The following is a 19,909-nucleotide window of genomic DNA, read 5'->3' on the forward strand; positions in this document are numbered from 1 at the left end:
TGAAGTCCTGTTGTTGTGACACTAATTTTGGCTCTGTGTTGTTTTTAGAAGTCTTCTAAACTGTGAAAATAGCACTGGTTATGTTATGTGGTTAACTTAAAACTCCTCAGCAGAGAACTAGGCAAGTGGTTTTGTCTTCAGAATACAAGGCCTATGTTTTAAAATGAGTTTTTATAGTTGTGCTTAAGAGGTAACATTTCCATGCTTTTTTTTTTTAATTTCACTATCTGGACAGACTAATCAAACTCTCTCGTATTTTGCTTTCTGTAATCCTAATAGACTTGCTTCTTCCTGTTCAGTAGTGGGGGGCTGACTCTTGTTTATTCTACAGGGTAGTGAATGTGGTCGAAAAAACCCAGCTTTTATATGAACATTTCACAGTGGGTAACTTAACTGTGTAAAAACAATCACAGCTGCAAAGTCTGTGAACTGAGTGGTTATGAGATGGAACTAGAGGACTGACCCATATTCAGTGTTTCAATTCTTCACGGCCACGACTGAGCAAATAGAACAAGAGTTTTTTGCATTGTGCTCTTTACTTTTCCTCCCAAAGTGGGAAATATATTAAAGCTAATTACTGACAAAACCCATAAGAGTTAACGAAGCTATTTATCACTGTGTATTTTTGTCCCTGTCACAAGGCTTGGTGTGCATCCCAAGGGAAATCTCGCCCATGCATTAACAATCAGTCATATTGTTCTACTTTTATCAACTATGCTGGAGCTTATTAGGATTTATGTAGTGGAAGAGAGTACTGAGTGTGTCACTGAAGTTACACAAATTTTTATCAGTTTGTGTGAACCTTTCATGTACTGAAATACAAAGGGGAGCCTTGTCCAGCTTTATGTGTCTGGGCTGTGCCTTCCGCTCTGGCCTGCTACAGGCTGTTAATGGTCAGGCTCAGTATGTGTCTTAGTTTGTTACTGACAAATAGAGATACCAAGCTTCAAGCAAAACTAACTTGCATCTCCCTCAAGAAAAGAAGTGTAGTACTAAATAAAACAGGATTCTAACATGCCTAAAGAAAGCAAGCAGGCTAATGGTGACTTAAAAATAAGATTGATAATAGAAAATACCCTCTTCTGCCTCTTCCTTTTCCCTTTAGCTACTGCCAAACTTTAAATACAAGTGACAATTTTTTGCTTCACTTGCTGGTCTGAAGATGCCTAGAGACAGCATTAAATGCATCCTTACGGCGATGAGTACTTAGATCAGTGGCACAGCAGGCTTTTATCCAGTCGTCCTTCAATATCTAGCTGTCATCTGTAAAACTCTTATGTTTTTTTTTCATAGTGTGGCTCTTGGATCTTGGTAGAATGGTTGCATAAAAGGTAGGATCCTTTGGGAAAATTGTTACTCTGCTTGTTAGAGGCAATTTCTTGTCCATTTTCTGTCCCTTGGGAACGTGTATGTGAGGTTTAACACAGGCATAACATTACTTCAGAGCGCAGTGTGTGATTACGTCAGGTAGCGCGTGCAGCATTTCGGGAGCTCTGGCGTTATGGATGCTAAGGCGAGCTGACGCCAGGTTGGGGTGTGCTGCTTGAAAGAGATTAGTGAAGATCGTAATGAGGATGTTCTAGCAGGTGTTGTGCAAAAGGACTCTGGTGACAGAATGACTGGTGTTTTGTGTTCAGGAGAGCTTGGGAGGTTACACTCTGACCTGTACAGAATCGTAGTGGTTTGGGTTGGAAGGGACCTTTAGAGGTCATCCAGTCCAACCCCCTGCCATGGGCAGGGACATCCCCAACTCGATCAGGTTGCTCAGAGCCCCGTCCAGCCTCACCTGGGATGTGCCCAGGGATGGGGCATCGACCACCTCTCGGGGCAACCTGGGCCAGTGTCTCACCACCCTCAGCGTAAAACATTTCTCCCTTAGATCCAGTCTGAATCTCCCCTCCTTTAGTTTCAAACCATCCCGCCTTGGCCTGTCACAACAGGCCTTGCTAAAGAGGTCGCCCCCATCCTTCCTACAAGCCCCCCTTTAAGCCCTGGGAGGCTGCAATAAGGTCTCCCCGCAGCCTTCTCTTCCCCAGGCTGAACAACCCCAGCTCTCCCAGCCCGGCCTCGCAGCAGAGGGGCTCCAGCCCTCGGAGCATTTCTGTGCCCCCTCTGGCCCCGCTCCAACAGCCCCGTGTCTGTCCCGTGCTGAGGAGCCCCGAGCTGGAGGCGGCGCTGCAGGGGGGTCTCCCAGAGCGGGGCAGGGGGGCAGCACCCCCTCCCTCGCCCTGCTGCCCGCGCTGCTGGGGATGCAGCCCAGGGCACGGTCGGCTTTCTGGGTTGCGAGTGCACACTGCCAGCTCATTGTTGGCGCATTGTATAGAGAGGCTGTTAATTTTTTTTATACAGTACAATTGTGCTTTTAATACTTTTGCTTTTAATACTGAAATATTTTGCTTTTAATACAATTGTGCTTTTAATACTTTGGGCTTCACCTTGTGACGCTGAGGATGTTCTGTTGAGTGTTTCCAGTTGGCTGAGAATTGCCTGTTCCCTCCCTTGTTGCAGAGACAGTCTGTGAACAAGTGTTTCCCCAGGTCTGTGTCCCACCACTACAGCCTGAAGTTGGAGAAAGGCTTAACAGCCCATTGCAAGGATAGTGTTTTTTCACACCTTTCCTGGCCAATACTTCCCCAAAAGTCTTCCAGAGGTGTTAGTAGATGATCTTGATCAGCAGAGCCTAGTTCAGGACACAAAATACTTGAATATAGGCTTCTGAATATAGGTGTGAAAAATTGAGCAACCTGGAGATGCCACGCAGTTAAAATAGAACAGTGAGCCAGCTCAGTGTTCAAAGTGGAAGGAGGAATCTTCTACCGAGATGTGACTGTAAGACCTCTCCAAACAGATCTAGGGCCCTTTCCACTTGTTGGTGTGTCTGCTCGCATCTTTTTGAGTGGCAGAAATGATACTGTTCATATTTCCTCTTTGAACTTTTTTTTTTCTCAGCATTAAGAGCAGGTTACCTTGGGGAAGAGAAGTTTAACCTGAGATTTTTAGAATGAAAACCAGCAAAGTTGGTACTAACCAACATCTAGTGTAAGATGTCCCTGCCAGGGGGGTTGGACAAGGTGATCTTTAAAGGTCCCTTTCAACGAAAACCATTCTGTGATAACTGTTTTGCCAAATATGTGCAGAAAACTGAGATAGTGTACAATTAGACTTTAATAAGGAATTATTTAATCTTAGGGAATTAGACTGCGAAAACTTACAGTGCAAGATTAGGGATAAAATGGAAAGTTTTCATTTAAAGACAAAGAGAATGGTCTTTTAATAGCGTTCAGTGACTAGCTGTGCATTCCCTGTTATAGAGACTAAGATATTAACAGTGTTCAGCCAGGTTTAATCCCAAGTGTGTGTCTTTATCCAGAAGTTGAGCTAACCTAAAGTGAGGCTGAGAACTTTGAATTTAAGACATGAACCAGTATTGAACTGCTAGGTTTTGGAAAGCTGCTCCTCTCTTTCGGAGAGGGAGAATAAATCCTCAAATTCTGCAAAGATTCGCTGCATTGCATTATATTGATTTTTTTTTTTTTTACTTAAAAACAAGATTGGGAGTGTAGTTTCCCAGAGCTGATGTTTCCCGTGTATCTCCTATAGTAATATTAGAGAATAAAAGAAAAATCTGGAGCAGAAGCATGACACAAACTAATACTTCAATTAATATAGATGCAGAACCTCTTAAATCGCCTTGAATATATTCACAGTTGTCTTGTGGCAGACCGAAATGTAAGGACAATTTGCTCATGGAGCATGGTACTCCTGCAAATTTAATACTTATGCCAAAACCTATTGCAGATGCCTTCTGGAAGATGGGTTGCTATAGTCAGGGCAGCTTTTCAGTCCTTGGTTCTGCCAGTCTTTACTTCAGCCCTAATCCCTCTGAATGAAGGACCTAAAGCAAGCGGCCGTGTGTCTGCATTATCTGCTATCTGCAGGGCTTTACCAGGGAATGAGAATCTTGTTCCTATTCAGTGGGCCAAAAATTAAAAATATATTTTGTAAGGGACAGCCTGGCTATCAAAGATCATGTTTTGCTGTTGAGACAGGATCCTTTCCAGTTGAAATCTTGAGCTTGTTGAACCAGAGCTGGTGATTTCCTAGCAGGAATAAAAAGCTGGGTTGGAAGAACTGAAGTTGCTTAAGCTTCTGCTTTTGTGAAAACCACCAGTGTTCAAATGTCACAGGCCTTGGCTGGGCACGACCGTTAGCAAGACCCTGGGCAAAAATACTTTCTAGGTCAGAAAAGTGCATCAACCTCAATTTCCTTCTGTTTTGGGTGAAGTATTGTGGCACAAGCAGGGCCTCCTCGCTTCTGTCAGGCAAACAGCACTGTGTACATGCTCTTCTGAGGTACTTAAAGAAAAGACTGAATGAAAATTAATGTTAATGAGCTTTTCAGACTAACATGTATTTTCATAGTAATCTTTTTTTATAAGGCAGTTACTGAAGTGTTAATCATTTGATTACTGGTTGTTGTAGATAAGGGAGTAATTGGTCCCTTTTTGTAAATTATGGAAATACTTGACAGGAAAGAGCGGTTGGCCAGGCAGCAGGCATGAAAGCTCCTGTTTGTGTGGGTTATTGCCTGGAGAGATTGACTGGAACTAAAACCCCTTTGCTCTGATGACATCTGGGTTGTGACAAAATTATATTTCCTATTTGCTTCTCAGTAGCAAGGGCATGTCTTCCAGCAAGGTCTCAAATGCTTGCGGAACTCGTGTAATTTTGGGCATTGGTTGAAATATGTATTCATCGGTTTCTATTACAAGCCATTCAAAAAATTAATCTTTGGCGATGGCCAGGGAGAAGAGTTAAATCTTTGCCTTCTGAGTGACAAATAGCATTAGCGGGGTCTGCTGTTTGAAGATGTTTTACTGAGATTTAAGGAGCTGCAAATTTCACTGATTTCCTGAGGCTATAAAAAAAAGTAGATATTTTTGCTGTAACTCTTCAGAATCCCTTAGGAAAATCATATTCTGCCCCCTGTTTCTGAAAGGAAAAGCATTGGACAGTGACACATGGGAAATGCAAGATCGTTGCATCTTTTTTTCGTACGCTTAGTGTTTAAAATGGTTCTGATGTGAAAACGGACTTGCTTCTTTCCTTTGTGTCCCTGTTATTGTAGCATGTGAGAATAAGCTGCAGATGATACCAGCCATTCACATAATAGCTTTATGTGTGCTCATCTGCTAGGTAGGTGTCATTCCTTGTTATATCATGCTAGTTCACTCGACTCTGTTGCTTCCCTTCCTGCTGTTCTGCACCAGACAGTCATAAATATTCATGCACACTTCCTACCATCCATTTAGGCTTGTGTACCTAGCTTATGGTCTGTTCTACTTTGTTAAATGCAGGCTTTTTTTAACACCGGAGTGCTGAAGGCTGTCTAGTGAGCTAAAAGGCTGATGTCACAGTTTCTAGTTTGTGAAGTTGCTGAGATATTGAGGCTTTAAAATATTTTGCTTGGAAATTCTTACATGGTAAAACAAAAATTTTCCTCAGCAGCGATCATTCTGGCCATGTTGTTTCTTACTTAATTGTGATAATGACTAAAACTTGGCTTTGTACCTGAAGCAGATGCTTAGCTGTAATAAAACTGTCTCAACCTGCCTTGAAAAGTCCAGTTTGGATAGAATCTTTGTATGGACTAAGAAAGTAAAATTTACAGTGAGAAAAAAAGTAACTCTTACTCTTTTCTGTACTCGGGGCTCTGTGTAGAGGGGAGAAGAAAGGGTGTGTTTGTGAGGCCAGGTACAGTCTTAGTCGTTTCACAGGTTCGTTGGTCAGATGCTGTACCTCATTAAACTCACCACTGTTTTGTGTAGAGCCCTTGCCCTTGGTTTTCCTAACGGGGACGATGCTATTACTGGTCATATAGGAAGGTGTTAAAATGTGTTATTTTTTAAAAAGTGACTTTTTAAGAGGATCGACCCCTCCCAGCACCTTACCTGAACAGGAACTAACATATGAGCAGCATGTCTTAACCTGAGCGAGAGGATTGGGCACTGATGTTACTTCACACTATGAATTTGGGACTTCAAGGTTAGGAAAGATGTTGAGATTCCATGAAATGTCCAATAGTACGGCCTGGGATGGGGAAAAAAAATAGTTGATATGCTTCCGGATTACCTCAGGCTTCTGAAAGTCTTGTATTATTGATTAATTTCTTTAGAGTTACTACTTCTAATTGCTTCTAATGTAAATAGTATTTGAATAACTATGGTGATGGCTGCGGTCAGTTATTCCTTACTGTTTTGTCAACTGGTGACTAACAAATGTAAATAGAAAATGTGAAAATGCAAAGCATTTCCCTTTACTTCACTAAGGCTGGACAGGTTGCTGTGGGCATGAAATTGGACTAAGGGAATCCTCTGCTGGGAATTCCTGGGGACTCATCTGTCTTACAACTTCTGATAAGAAATAACGCTGGGTCAGTCCAAGTGGTCACACCCAAGTATGATGTGAAATGTCTCTGCTGGTGCTGGAGCCCACAAGGGCTCGTGTGAAAAATGCATAGGGGTGAGACCTTCGCTGGGAAGGGTGATGCATCCTTCCAAAGGTGAGGAAGGAAAAGGCAGTAGAGTTAGAGAAAATCCTGCCGGACCTTATGCTAGTGAATTTTAGCACGTTTCCCTGTGTTTTACTCTCTTGATTGGTTGCTCTGTTTCTGTTTGGGGAGGAAAAGGAAGAGAGGAGGTGCCAGCGCAGGGTGTCCTTCATGGCAGCTGGAGCTTTCTTCTTTACCCTCCTCCAGCTGTAAGAGGCTACCGAATGGAGAAGCTATTTTGTGTGAAATAACACTCTAAGAGGGCAGTTATTCCTTATACTCCTGCTTCCTCTGAATTTGAATCAAAAGGAACCCATTGCCATTACCTCCTACCTTGCAGACATCACGGTGCTGGTTTCCTGCCTTTTTGCAGACTTGTAACTGCTGATCTTGATAAACGTAGTATTGTCGAATAGCATGATAAAAACATCGCAGTGTGTTCTACAGATGTGTGGACCAATACAGCCGTGCTAGCAGCGTGCAAGGTGTAAGATAGGTACCCCAGGAGCGGTGAGCTGGCTTCCCTACTCCACTTTGTGGGTACAAGCCAATGATTCTCAAATTGATAGCTATAGACTACTGGCAATCCCTGAGGTCAAAGTAATTGATCCAGGACTGTATCAAACAGTTTTCAATAGTGGTTTTAATTAAAGGAGGAAAAAAAAAGCTGCTTTGTGGGTGGTGACCTGAAAAGAAATTAAGGATTGGCAGGGATTCATTGGCCTAAAAGGTCAACTTACAGTTGCTTGACATTGTTATTGATCGTGTCTGCCTTTCTAGAATTACTTTTTGAGGTAGATGCCGTAAAACCTGCACAAATAAACTGCCAAAACCCCCTCTCTGAATTGGTTGCTCTGTTGTCTGTCCTCCTTTCCCCTCACAACCATGTATGAACTGCTGGCTCCTGCCAGCAGCATCTTTGCTGCTGTTTCACTGTGTGATGGTCCGTTGTTGGCAAAGCAACAGTTGGTTTCCTGTGTCGCTGCCTACCATTTGCTGTGCGTCGACGACTGCGAGCACGAAGGTTTGTGGAGTTCAGTCATCTGCAGCCTGTAGAACCTGCTTTTAAGTTCTTGAAGAACTTCGACTTATTTTTTTTGCATTTTAGAAGTATTCTTATGACGGACCAAAACGTCTACTGAACCGCCAAAGAAATACCAATGTTTTGCATCAGCAAGTTATCTGTAGATCTTCGCTGGCCCATGGTTCCTGTGTAGAGCAACGTAGCTGCAAATTTCCTTTGTCAAAGAAGTTGCAACTAAAATAGAAGTGACAAGACTGCTGGAAGTGTATTAAAAGGGCTCTTTATTCGGAGTATGTTCCTTGCTCAGGGCTCCCTATGCTTCACTTGATCTGAAGTTGACAGATTCTCTGTAGGTACTTTAATTTCCTTTGCTCTTTGTGTGTTTGATCTAGGCTGCAAGCCTTAGTCCATTGTGCATTCTATTTCAAATGAATAAGAAAAATATAATCAATTAAAGTCAAGGTGAGTTGCCTCTGTTCTCTGAGATGAATTAAATAAAGTATATTTAAAGTGGAAAATGACGGAACAGCTCTATAATTACTAAAATTATTTCAAACAAAAAAACCCCAAAACCCTGTTCCTTGTTTTTCTGGGACGTTTGTTTCCCTTTAGCTCTCTGGATGTTTTACATTAACTGCTTAAACAGAATCCTAAATTCCTTCTTAAAGAAGCAAATCTATTTAAAAGGACAAGAGTATAATTTATAACCTAGTTCTTTAACTCAGCTGGGAATAAATTATCTTAAAAGAGGCTATTTGAACCATTTTGTACATAAAGAAGCCATTGCTGCTTTGGTATAATGCAAGAACCGCTGAAGTAGTACGAAAGCGATTTGCACAATTTTTGTAGTGTTAACAGTACAAAATGTTGTTCTTTGCTGGAATCAATGGGGGAAGCCGTTCCATTTCAGCAACCAGGCTGGGAGGGCATCCTTCAGCTGGCTTTATCCTGTGTAGCCAAACATGCTTTGAAAATGCCTGATAAATGTGCATTTAATATCGTCCTTTGCTCTAAAAAGAAATTTAGAAACATTTATAGCCATACTTTTAAAATCAGAAATAACTTTTTTTTTACCAGACTCTATAATTTCAGTTGTAAAAAAAGCTACTTCCAGAGGGTAGGGCCATGGATATATTTCAAGAAGATTTATTCTTTGTAGGCTTTCTTCTGACCTTTTTTCTCCCCTACCCCTGTTGGGTTTTTTTGTTTGTTTATTTTTGTTTTATTGGAGACTTAAGGATGCAAAGAATTGGCTCAGATGATCCTTTGGTCTGATCTTATCTGGTGTCTTGCATCAGGAAAGAAATGGCAGAATAAAAGGTTTGACAATAGAATCAATGGGAGGAAAAAGAAAACTTCAGGGTAAAATATTATTTAATTAGAGCAATTAGAGGCAAGACCACATCAACCCTTTTACCCCTCCTCTCTGTGACCAGACCTGGTGCTCTCCTCAGAGTTCCTCAGCTGCGACTATGGATAAACTTAATCTCACTGAGAATCTGTTAGATGAATGCAGTTGTCTGGCTCTGTCAGTGCCTTCAGGATAATGAATGAATTTTGTTTCTTGCTTTGGGGGAACTGGGTGAAATTGCCATAGCTTGACAGTGAAGAGCAGAGGAGGATTTTTTTTTAAAGGAGCTGCTTTAATCACTTTAATAGAGCATTTCTGTTTTAAGAGCTCAGAGTGACATACCTAAAAATACTCTTCTTGATTACTGGCTCACTTAGATCCTTTTAAGTCAACTATGAGCATCCTCCTTTTGGGGCTTCTTTTTCCATAAAAATCTAAAAATGGTTTTCCTGCATTCATAATTCAGTATATTGTTCTTAGCAATGCGTGTTCCTCTTCCTTCCTTGGGTTGTTTTTTTCCAGATCTGGACTAGCAAGCTTTCTGATCCTCAGCATTAAATCTTTGAGTTTCAGCGACCCTCTTAATCGTTCAGTCTCAAGTACCAGTAAATCTGAGCGTGAAACTTGATGTTAAGCTTGTAGTTGGAAGATCTTGGGGTGGTAACTTTCCACAGGACTCCTCGAGTGGTATCGGGTCACCTGTTTTGAGAGTTGAGGGCAGAACGGAGTTTGACTTGTTGGTAAGAAATACCATTCCTGTCAGCACCCTGGTTGTTGCTGGATTAGCTGTGTTATGTTGTGTCTAGAAAAGGAAATACTTCCAGTGAAGATTTTGAGGTGAGCTTATCTGTGAAAGAAAGTTAGTGTCACTGGGGTTTGTCCTTCAACCGCATCTTAAGGGATTCTTGCAAAGGGCAAGTGAGATTTTGGAATTACGCTGCAATTTATCTGTATGTGTGATGAGAAGGCTTTCTTCATCTTTCTCCCTTTAACTTACGCTGTTAGCAAGGTGGGTGTTGACCTCTCCCCCTTCTCAGAGGCAGACGTGGTTAAGTGGAATTTTTTAGCTTTACAATGAAAAGGCTGGACAGATTGGTTATTTTAAAGATTATTTTACTTTGCAGATGTTTCTTGGTTTATCTTTTATTGCTGATGCTTTGAAAGTGCTAAAAAATAATTAGCTTGAACTCAGAGATTTAAGTGTGACTTTTCTGGAAGAATCCTTGGACGAGATGTGAATCTGTAATACGAGAGGCAAGGACGTGCCTAAGAGAATTAAATGGGGAGGTAAGGCCCGCTCCTCTTCTTCTACATCATAAAGCGGCACAATCCCAATTACTTTTCGTTTGTAGGTCACTCCTGACTATTGCCTGAGCCCTTTGTGGACTCTGCCTGGCAACAAATGACCTTCTAATCCCATGCCAGCTGGGAGATGGATTTCTGTTATCTAATGGGTCTCTTCCATGCCTGGCTCTTGAGAGTCTCCCCAGTGGCTCGTTACAGCACACAACGTGGAGCGCTGCTTGCCGTGCTGCCAGCGGTACCTGGTAGCAGGTATTCCGCATGCGCTGGTGTGGAGGAGCTGTTGGTACCCACTGTTAATCAAAGTCATTAGTGGTGGTTGGTGTTGGACATACAAATCTCCGGCGTGCAAGGCCCCAGAAGTGGGCCAAGGCAGTTTTCGCAAATCAGATGAACGACCTTGAAATCTCTCTGGTCGCTGCTGTCAGATCAAAGTTGCTGGAACTATGAGATTAGCGTATTGATTTCATCTTGCAGATGAATGCTCTTTCTGAAGTTAAGTGCTAGGCAGTGGCTCAAGGCTTCCAGACAAAGAGTATCGATCAGGTTGATTCAATTAGCTGTTGAAGGCTTTGAATTCGGGCCCTCGTGGTTAATGGCAATTTTGCTGATAGAGGAGCTTCACAAGTTCCCCTCTCTTAACTCGGTTATGGTCTTGGATACTTTGCTGTTTGCTGCCACTGATTTCAGTTGCTGATTTCAGAGGATATTAGTACTTGAGCATCAACTTGCCAAAGCAGTGATCAAATCTTTCCTTTGAGGAGTTTCCTAATTTTATATATCAGAACAACCTACTTCTTTCTGTCCCATCATGTATTAAAACATTGCAGCTTAGCAGAATTAACGTAGACAAATGCTTCCACTTATTGCCTTGTACAGCAAAACACTTCTCTCTGCTCTGCCCCCAGCCTCCCAGGAAAAAGCACCACCCAGGCCCTAGCTGCGTATTCATGTGTGCTGCTCAGGTTTGATGGTGAGGAGGGGGAGCAGAGTTGCAGCTGGTGACTAGCTGGTTCAGTATGGGAGTCACCGGTGATCGGTCCGGATTCTTCGAGAGCTGGTATAGCTGAAGAAAACCATCTGAGCAAGTTGGGTACAAGCTGAAAAATACCCAATGGAGCCGGTTGCCTTCCTATCCAGGAGCGTACATCAATAATCTGTGTGCTTAAGCAATGGTGTCTGGGTCACAGCTGTGTGATTAGGAGCTGGTTAATGTGGACTTTGGTTTTGATGGGTCAAAAGCTTGGAGGAGCAGAAAACTCACGTAATGAAACCCACGCTGCTACTGTTGGTCAGCCACGTAACAACAGAAGAGTTTCCAACGTTCATGTTCAGGTGCAGCATTGGAACAAATGGTTTCTTTGGTTAATCGCTTCTTTTCTTCCCTGTGCTTCAAAAAATTATTGGATGCCTTGTGTGTAAATTCCTACACTGGAATAACGTTTGACAACTCTGCGTACCATGGAACGGAGGAGAATCCACTGCCCAGCTGAGGAGGTTATTTCAGAGTTTAATTACCCTCACTTTTAAAATTGCATACCTTTTCTGGTAGGACTTTGGACTTTGCTTTCAGCTGTTAGATCTTGATCTACAGAAAGAAGAGGCTGGAGAACACCTTTCCTTCTCACTGAGTTACTTCTCTGCTGCCCATCACCCGTCAGCTGTTCTGATAAACTATGCATGCTGCCTTTTTTCCTTGCCAATAAGCTCCTCAACCCCTGAATTGTTTGAGGTTTTTCCTCACTTGCTGTCAGTGTGTCCAGCAGAATCCCCGTCGCTGCTCCAGCCGAAGCTGCGCGCTGCTGTCAAACCCCATTCGCTGCATTTCCTCCCCCACCTTTATTCCTCCAAGGATAATGTTAATTTTTTTTTTGGTCCCAGCATCACACCTGAAATAATTTGGCCTAAAGGATGTTGTATGCTCCTGCATCGCTGGCTGATGCTGCCCTGCATGTATTTGTGTTGAAATTTTTCCAAAAGATCAAATTAACCCAGTAGATTTAAAAAAAAAACAAACAAAAACAAACAAACACCACACACAAAACCTGCTTAATGAAACTAGGCTGAAGTCTTGACTGCTGTATCTGCTTCCTTTGGTTATCACCCCCAGATTGCTTACCCAGTCATTTGCAATCTGTATTTTAAGCAGCCAGTTGTTCTTGGCTGTGGGTATTACCTTGTGTTACTTCTCCCTGCTGAGCCTCATTTCCCTCTCGAGGTCTTCTGCACTTTCAACTTCAACACTTCACTTTTCCACTTCTGCACTTTTCAAGATGATTTTGAATTCTGATTCTGTCCCCTAACTTGCTTGCAATCACTCCCAAATTAATGCCTTCAGTGAATTTGATAAGCTTACAGCCAGCAAGATGGAATAGAAAGCAAGGGAAAATACGTGACAGAGTGGGATTCAGACTCTCCTGCAGATCCTCAGTCAATAAATTGGTTCTTTTTTTCGGCAGTGTCGTTTATTATTGTTATATTTATTTCTTTTTAAAGTCATGCACGGGGGCATTATGTGATCACATACTTGACAATAGATTAATTTCTGTGTGTTTTCGTTCTCTATTCAAGCTCCCTGAAATAGGGCTTACAGCAGTGCGGCTTTCGCAGGAGAATCGGCATATGCATCCCCATCGCTTTAGTGTGCAACAGATGGTATATGAATCCCAAGGTGATTCATTTTTGCAGGGCTGGGGATAGTTTCTGCCATTGGCAGGCAGGGCCTTGTGTGTTGGGAGGCTGGGGAGAGGTGAGATGGTGTTAAGTATTAGGAGTGGCTCTTTTAAAGAGGGAATATTTAAAGCCTGTAACCCTCTGGACAAGGTGTCTGCTTATATAATATCAACTTGTGAATTTCTGAAGACAAGATTCACTGACTTTTCCTTTTAATTATAGATACAGTGGGAATTGTGGGCTTTCACTTCTGCCAGGATTTTTAAAGCAAGTGTTTTTTTATTTTTTTAAAGGAGAAATGGTGACGCTTCAGTAGTCATGGTGGAATTAAAACTGTAAGCAGTTGGTATTAATATTAACTTCATCCGGTGCCTGTTGATATCTTATGTAAAGAAAACCTCGGTCTGTTTGGAGAAGAAATGTCTTAGAACTGAAGCACATTGAGACACTTGATCCAAATGTTGATTGAAGCAGATATTTAAATTTAAGCAAGCCAAACGGCACCTTATTTTCCCCCTCTTTTTGTGAGATGAGTGAAGGCAGGCTAGGCAAGCTCCAGGAATACGAAATAGAAAATCTTTTCAGATTTTATATTTCTAGACAGTCTCTCCCCAAGACATCTCAGTGTATAGTGGGAAGGGAAATGATTTGCCAGAAGACTTCAGTGTTCTTCAGGGGTGTTGTGACTTACCAAAGCAAATTATTTTGTGGGTTCAATTACATCCCCTTGCACCTCTAAAGACTTAAATTTGACTGTTTGCATCGGTGGGCATGTGAGGAAAAGCCAGCTTGTTTGTGGTGCCACAAACCCATTACTGGGATTTATAGTGTGTGCCGCAGTGGGAAGGTATTAGATTTGCTCATCTCTGTCTCTTGAGGTCTGTTGCTGAGTCTGGAGTGAAACCCTCCTTCTCCTGCAGCCCGTGGCTGTTTGTCCTGCACCGGCTTGTGCTGTCGTTCAACGTATCTGTGGGGGCCTGGGACAAATTTGACTAAGAGATTCGGAAATCCTGCCTGTCTGAGATGCGTTGCTCCCAAAAACCTACTCACCAAAGGGAATATTTGCTCTACCTTTGCGAAGGCAGCTTTGTAACGTTGTGGGAAGCCTGATCATGCCTGTGGAGCAGAATATGTTAAAAATTCACACAGGAATTTGGGTTTTGACTTGGGAAAATCTTGTTCTCAAAGGCTGTCTGCTGGGTTCCTGTTAGTTTAGCACTTGCAGAGAGTTAACTGAAGTTTGCAGGTGGATTAAAATGCTGCTTAAGTGTGATACTGGAGATTTTGTTGGAAGTTTCATACTAAGATTTAAAAACCAAAACAAAAAGCCAAAACCAACCCACACCCCCAAAATGTTGTCTTAATTTCCCCATTTTTCTTGGTGGTCACCCTTGTAGAGAAATAAGATCTCTGGAGGCTTATTTGCAGGTACAGATAAAAGGCAGTTGAATGTGGATGAGCCAAAGCTCGTGTTCTTCAATGTTTGATGGTGGATATAAATCGTACATCTCTCCTCCCCTGCCAGGCAGAGGTGGCAAATTCCCGCTGCAAGGAGGTTAGAACAACAGGAGGTGATATATTATTGAGTAACTTCAGTTGTTTTGTAAATAATTTGCCTGCAATTGAGTATTTAAACATACCAAAATGAGGCAGGTTGAGATGTTCCAGTTCCTGCATATCTTGCTGGTCCCCTCCAGGTAAAAGTGGCATGGAGTATGAAACAGTTGTCCATTGGGTACGAGTTAGGCTTTGTCCCAGCTCATCTGTATCATTGGTCTTACAGGTGTAAAAACAACTGTTGTGACAATGATTGTTTTCAAAATGAACCTCTGATTTGTCTTTTAAGAAAAATGAGATTACAAGGTAGTTGGATACCTGGCTGGAATGCTACGATACACGCAGCTTATGTCAATCTCTCTTAGGAAATGAGAATCTTGACATAGTTTGATGTAACCCAGCCAAGCTGAGTCGCCGTTACAGAGGAGCTGCAGTATCACAAATGGCTGCATGAAAAAGGCTTCCTCTGTGTCTCTGTGACGATGAGGTGTGCCTGCCCATGCTGCAGTGACACCTTCTGATTGCAGTGCCGACTGACTTCCTAATGCTGCACAGCCAAGCAAACACACCGGTCACGAGCTGCAGCTGTCGCTGGGGTGGATAATGGTGTTTCTGACAGCATATGAACCTGCTTGTACAGGAAAGTATAGTGAATATGTTGTCAAAGGAAGGGTGAAGTTAATGGAGTGATAAGGACTGCAGGCACCGTGGGCAGATGGTAAACAAGCCTCTCAACAATGATGCTCTTCAATCTTGTCTTATGCTACAGTGATACTACGACAGGGAATGCCATTTGTGTGACAGATACGGAGAGTGTGACATTGAGGAGGTGCGCAGGGAGATGTATTTTAAAGAGACACAGCTACCTTGTTTTATGGCGAGAAAAACTGTCTTGTTTATAATAATTTGTTGGAGGTGTTGTCAGACCTATTACATTTGTTCATTTAGTTCAACTAAAATTTCCGAATGACTTGGTAGAAACTAGAATGTTTGAATTATTTAAATTTTCTTGCCGAATTGTGAATGTTTGAGTAGAACTGATGGTCAGGAATGATACAGGAGCCAACCGCTTCCAGAAAAAATGTGCCTTCTAGTGACTTCGTATTTGTAAAGTCAAGTAACTGCTCTTTTGGTTGTAGGAAGTTTAATTGCACACTATGGGTCTGTTGGACTCAGAGCAAAACTCCTGAAACCAGGTTTAAATCACCTGTTTAAAACTTGCGCTGAAATTGTTCCTTGAATCTGTGTTTTCTTTTTCTTTTTTCTAGTGGGGAAGACTTCCTTGATCACCAGGTTCATGTATGACAGCTTTGACAACACCTACCAGGTAAATTAATCCGTATTATTGTCGTCTTTAAGGCTCCTCTGTTGCCGTGTCTCCTATTGCAGGAAGAATCCACTTGATCACAGTGGATAAGAGTTGGTCCACTGACCAAATTCCTAACTGTAAAATCTTCGAGCTTTGTATTTTAATAACCTTTCAGAATGGTCTTTCAGTGTTGGATTCTGCATGAGTAGCTTATCTGAGCCTTGCAGCAGGGTAAGTTGTGGTTCAAAAGGGTAGGCTTCTTGGGTACACCCAAGTAATAGCAGTTGTCAAGTTTTTTTTTTTTTTTACCATTTGCTACCAGACCATCACAGATCTAATGGCTCTGTGGGGAAATAATGTAACAGGCACCTGGCTCTCCTGAAAAAGAAGCAAGCTGAGGTGTGAGAGTTTCTGCAGAGGGGTGAACAAGAACTTGTGGGGCAGAAAGCAGTGGATTGTAGGGCCAGGTGCACTTTAGGATGCTGTTTTATGCCGTGTGCTGGAACAAAGACCACAAAGCTGGTGGTTGTGCACGTCCCCATCCTGTGACTGCTTATTTATTATTTAAACAAGATTAGGGTTGGTGAGGTTGGGGCTGAAGCACTGGTGGTCTTTTATTCCAGTCGATCCTGCAGCCCCTTCACTGCTTCATGTTTGGTGACATCAGTTCAAGCTGATGCAAGCTAGCTTCCCTAAAATCTGCGAGAGCTATCGTTGCCCACTCCCAGAATTTAGGATGAGCTTGAAAAGGTGGTGAGCTATAAAAGCACTTTCGTTTCATAAAGTGTGTCTTCTCCAAGCAGAACATGTTCATGACTTGGTTACAGTTGGTGACGTTCTGAATACACTAAGCTGAGAAAAATCTGTTCCCTGATGAATGTGAAGGGTTTTTAGGGGGGTGGGAGGAGGAGGTAATGGGGAAAAAAAAAGAGAAAAATGCTGTGACTCTTCTGTTACTTAGTGTCTATCCAAGTATCTTGTTTAAATCTCTTTACCCCTTAATGATTTCCTTCCTGCCTCTTCAGTAATTCCTCATTGCTGCTGCTAGGCAAGTTGGGTAGAATGAGATGTAAGTTCTCACTTAACTATGGGAGAAGCAAAGCTCCTCCGGTGTAGGAGGGCTAGGGTACACATCATTGCTCCCGAGGGAGCAAACATCCTTTCAAATTCTACCCGCTGTAATTACATGGACATGTGAATGCAGTTCTTTTATTTAATCTGGTTTTTTTTTTTTCCCCACAGTATTTTTCTTTCAGGTCTGTTCCTTTTCTCTATGGAGCTTACGTCCTAGTTCTTTCTTGAAGAGGTTTGACCCTCTGTGCTTTATGATAATACAGTTGTCTCCATGGGAAGCTGGTCTGACATAATAAACTAAATGATTGCAAAATGAATGAGTGGGACTTAAAACAGTAAGAAATCTTAAGGGCTTACAAGATAGCTTCAATTTAGCTATCACCGATGCGTGCCTAGTTTGGCTGTTAATATACTTGCTACAGTGTCATTCATCCAAAGACCTCTATTTTACTGAAGTCATGACTGAAGTGGAGCAATATGTCCTATTTTGCTGTAGCTGGAAGAAAGAATGAGTCAAAAGCTCCAGTAATTTGGCCAAAATCACACTACATGTTAGTGTCCAGCCAGAACATAGACTTCTCGATGCCCAGGGTTATAGAGAGACCTCTCAAAGCCAAGTACATGAATGATAATGCATATCAAATCGTATATGTGGTTAACTGTAGCTGTAGGTTAGTTGATGGATGATTTGCTTGTTCTGGACACTTCTGATAAATTTTGAATGCATATTTTCTGCAAAATGCCACAACCTGTCATTTGAACAAGGTTTATTGTGTTCAGTTGGTAAAAATAGAAAGCTGCCGTTTAATAAAATCTGTGCTGTGCATTAGTTTTCTTTTGCTTGCTGCTAGATAAGAGGAATTCGGCTGTTGCCCCCGTAGCTTATTAATATGCTGTTTTCTTGAAAGCGACATTTGTGAATCAAACAAGAACTCACTGTACTGCTTCAAGGAAACCCAAACACCTGCAATAAAGTCATGCCATTGGTGGTGTATATTTTACCAGAAGTGATTCTTCTCTGTGGACAAGCTGGGAAAGATCGTCTTTGTTCTGTGGCACCTTAAGTGATGTATAATGAAAGACCAACGCTGGCAAACACGATGATCCTGTGCGTGTTACGCAAGAGGAGGATTATAGGCCATGCTTCCCTTTAGCTTCAGCATCTTGGAGGAGGGGAGAGGGAGGACAGCGTTGAGTTGAAACGCTGGCCTATGACCTGAAAGATAATTCAGGTTCTTGCTTTGCCTCAGGCTTCCTTGTGATGTCTTGGGTAATTCTGCGTCAGCAAGTATAGCCTATAAAATGGGGTAACAACAGTTCCTTTTTAGGCAGTAGTGTTGTAAGGATGGATGGATTAAAGAGAGTTCTCCTACATGACCCCATCCGCAGTGTGGCCCTCTTGAGCTTTTTTTTTTTTGTCCTGCTTGTCCTCTTTAAACTTGCAGTTGGGACTTAAAGTACCTCGCATCATGTTCAGAGCACGCCTGGTTCCTGCTTGTTGCATGTGGTATGCAGCATTTCATAAGCGGGTTAAACCTGCCTCCACCTTAATTACGGTAATTAGCTTAGCTTCATGTCCGTGTGTTTTTCCCCATCGGTAAGCAGAGTTTTCCCCAACTCATTCATTGCACAGCTCTTCTTTCCAACTAATCTGTAAAGATCCCCCAAGCTTTTTTTGCTCCTTCTGTCAGAATTGTGACAAAACGCCTCTTTGTAGGTTACCTATTTTAGTAAAAGTTGGGGATCTGGAGTGCCTGAATCCGCCCCTTGACATCTGCTGCTTCGCTGTATTGTCGTGATACGGTCAGAACAGTACAGGTGGACAAATATGCTTGGCTGCAAGTTATTCCATGTAATTCTTAAAACCATTTCACGGCTTATAAGTAACAGATCTGCCATAGGTTCCTCTCAACACGATTGGCATAAATACATTCATCTCCCAGGCCTAAAACAAGTGTTGTGCTTGGCCTTTCTGTTGTGTTTCTCGCACCATGAGCATTCATATGCAGGAATCATACCGGCCCGACGGATTTCTGCATGGCGCTTGCTTTTCCACCAGGCATACAGAGAATTCCTTCAGCAGCGAGTGAGCTTCAGAGCCCTTGCTGCCGTGCAGCTGTGTGGGAGGGATGGCATGAAGTACAGGCTGAGGCAGGTTTCGGGCTTCGCAGCTGATGTTCCAGCTCCTGCTGAGAAAATCTTTGTCTCCAGCAGTTTGTCAGCCAGAATGGGATCCTGACTTGTATATGTGTGGTGTAAGATCTTGGGGGTTTGTAGCTTTTCTTCTGTAAAGTGAAATCAAATAGACATGATGGGAAGTAGAAGCATCTTTGAGGCAATCTTCCGAGGAGTACCAAAACAATAGAAAACAGAAGCAGAAGGGAAGCATGTTGTTGCATTAGTCTTTTGAGGTTTCTCATACCTGCCTTACACTTTCAGTACCATCTCTCTGAACGGGTGATGTTGCAGTTCCTGATGACAGGTGAGAATCACTGGGCAGCTGTCTTAGGATCCACCAGTATTTATTCTGTCTGTATGCATCTCTGCTACTCCCAATCTGCTGCCCTGATCCAGCCAGGAAAGTTTGTTTTCTGATGTGTTATATTTAGTTGCAATTCAGTTTGGATTGTTTGGTTCTGCTTGTGTTTTTCTTTTTTAATTTTTTTAAATTCATTTGCAGCTGGTTTTCATGTGTTGCTCACAAGCAAGCTGGCTGGCTTTATTCTTTATTCCTACCATGTAAAATATCTGGCAGAATACAAGGAATTAATTATGGGGATATATAGCGAGGGCATCATAGCAGTCTAACAATATGGAACATGTACAGTAAAATAGACTTAGAAATACCTGCTTCAGTGTGGGAGAGCTGGCAAGAGGTTATATCAGACCTCTTTGCCCTGGTTGAGAGACTTACCTCTTATGTTGGGCTTTTTTCTTTTTTTGCTTTTTTAAGTCAATTTGTTTGGAACATCTTCCAGGCTCTGTTGATGTTGCTGAGTGGTGCAGCTGCTTGAGATGCTTGGTCTCCTGCTGAAGCCAGAGCAGCCTTATAGCCCCAACAGGTCAGCC

General features: G+C 42.4%; 1 protein-coding gene across 3 annotated transcripts in view; it reads left to right on the forward strand.

Annotated features, from left to right (window-relative positions):
* RAB6A (RAB6A, member RAS oncogene family) overlaps nucleotides 1-19,909 on the forward strand; it is a 62,976-nt gene that overhangs the window by 22,293 nt on the left and 20,774 nt on the right. For all 3 annotated transcript variants that reach the window (XM_075108977.1, XM_075108812.1, XM_075108892.1), the window contains exon 2: nucleotides 15,726-15,784. In XM_075108977.1, the coding sequence (XP_074965078.1) occupies nucleotides 15,726-15,784 (59 nt within the window). The remainder of the gene's footprint in view (nucleotides 1-15,725; nucleotides 15,785-19,909) is intronic.

Source organism: Phalacrocorax aristotelis, chromosome 1 (assembly GCF_949628215.1).
Source record: "Phalacrocorax aristotelis chromosome 1, bGulAri2.1, whole genome shotgun sequence".
Classification (NCBI taxonomy): Eukaryota; Metazoa; Chordata; class Aves; order Suliformes; family Phalacrocoracidae; genus Phalacrocorax; species Phalacrocorax aristotelis.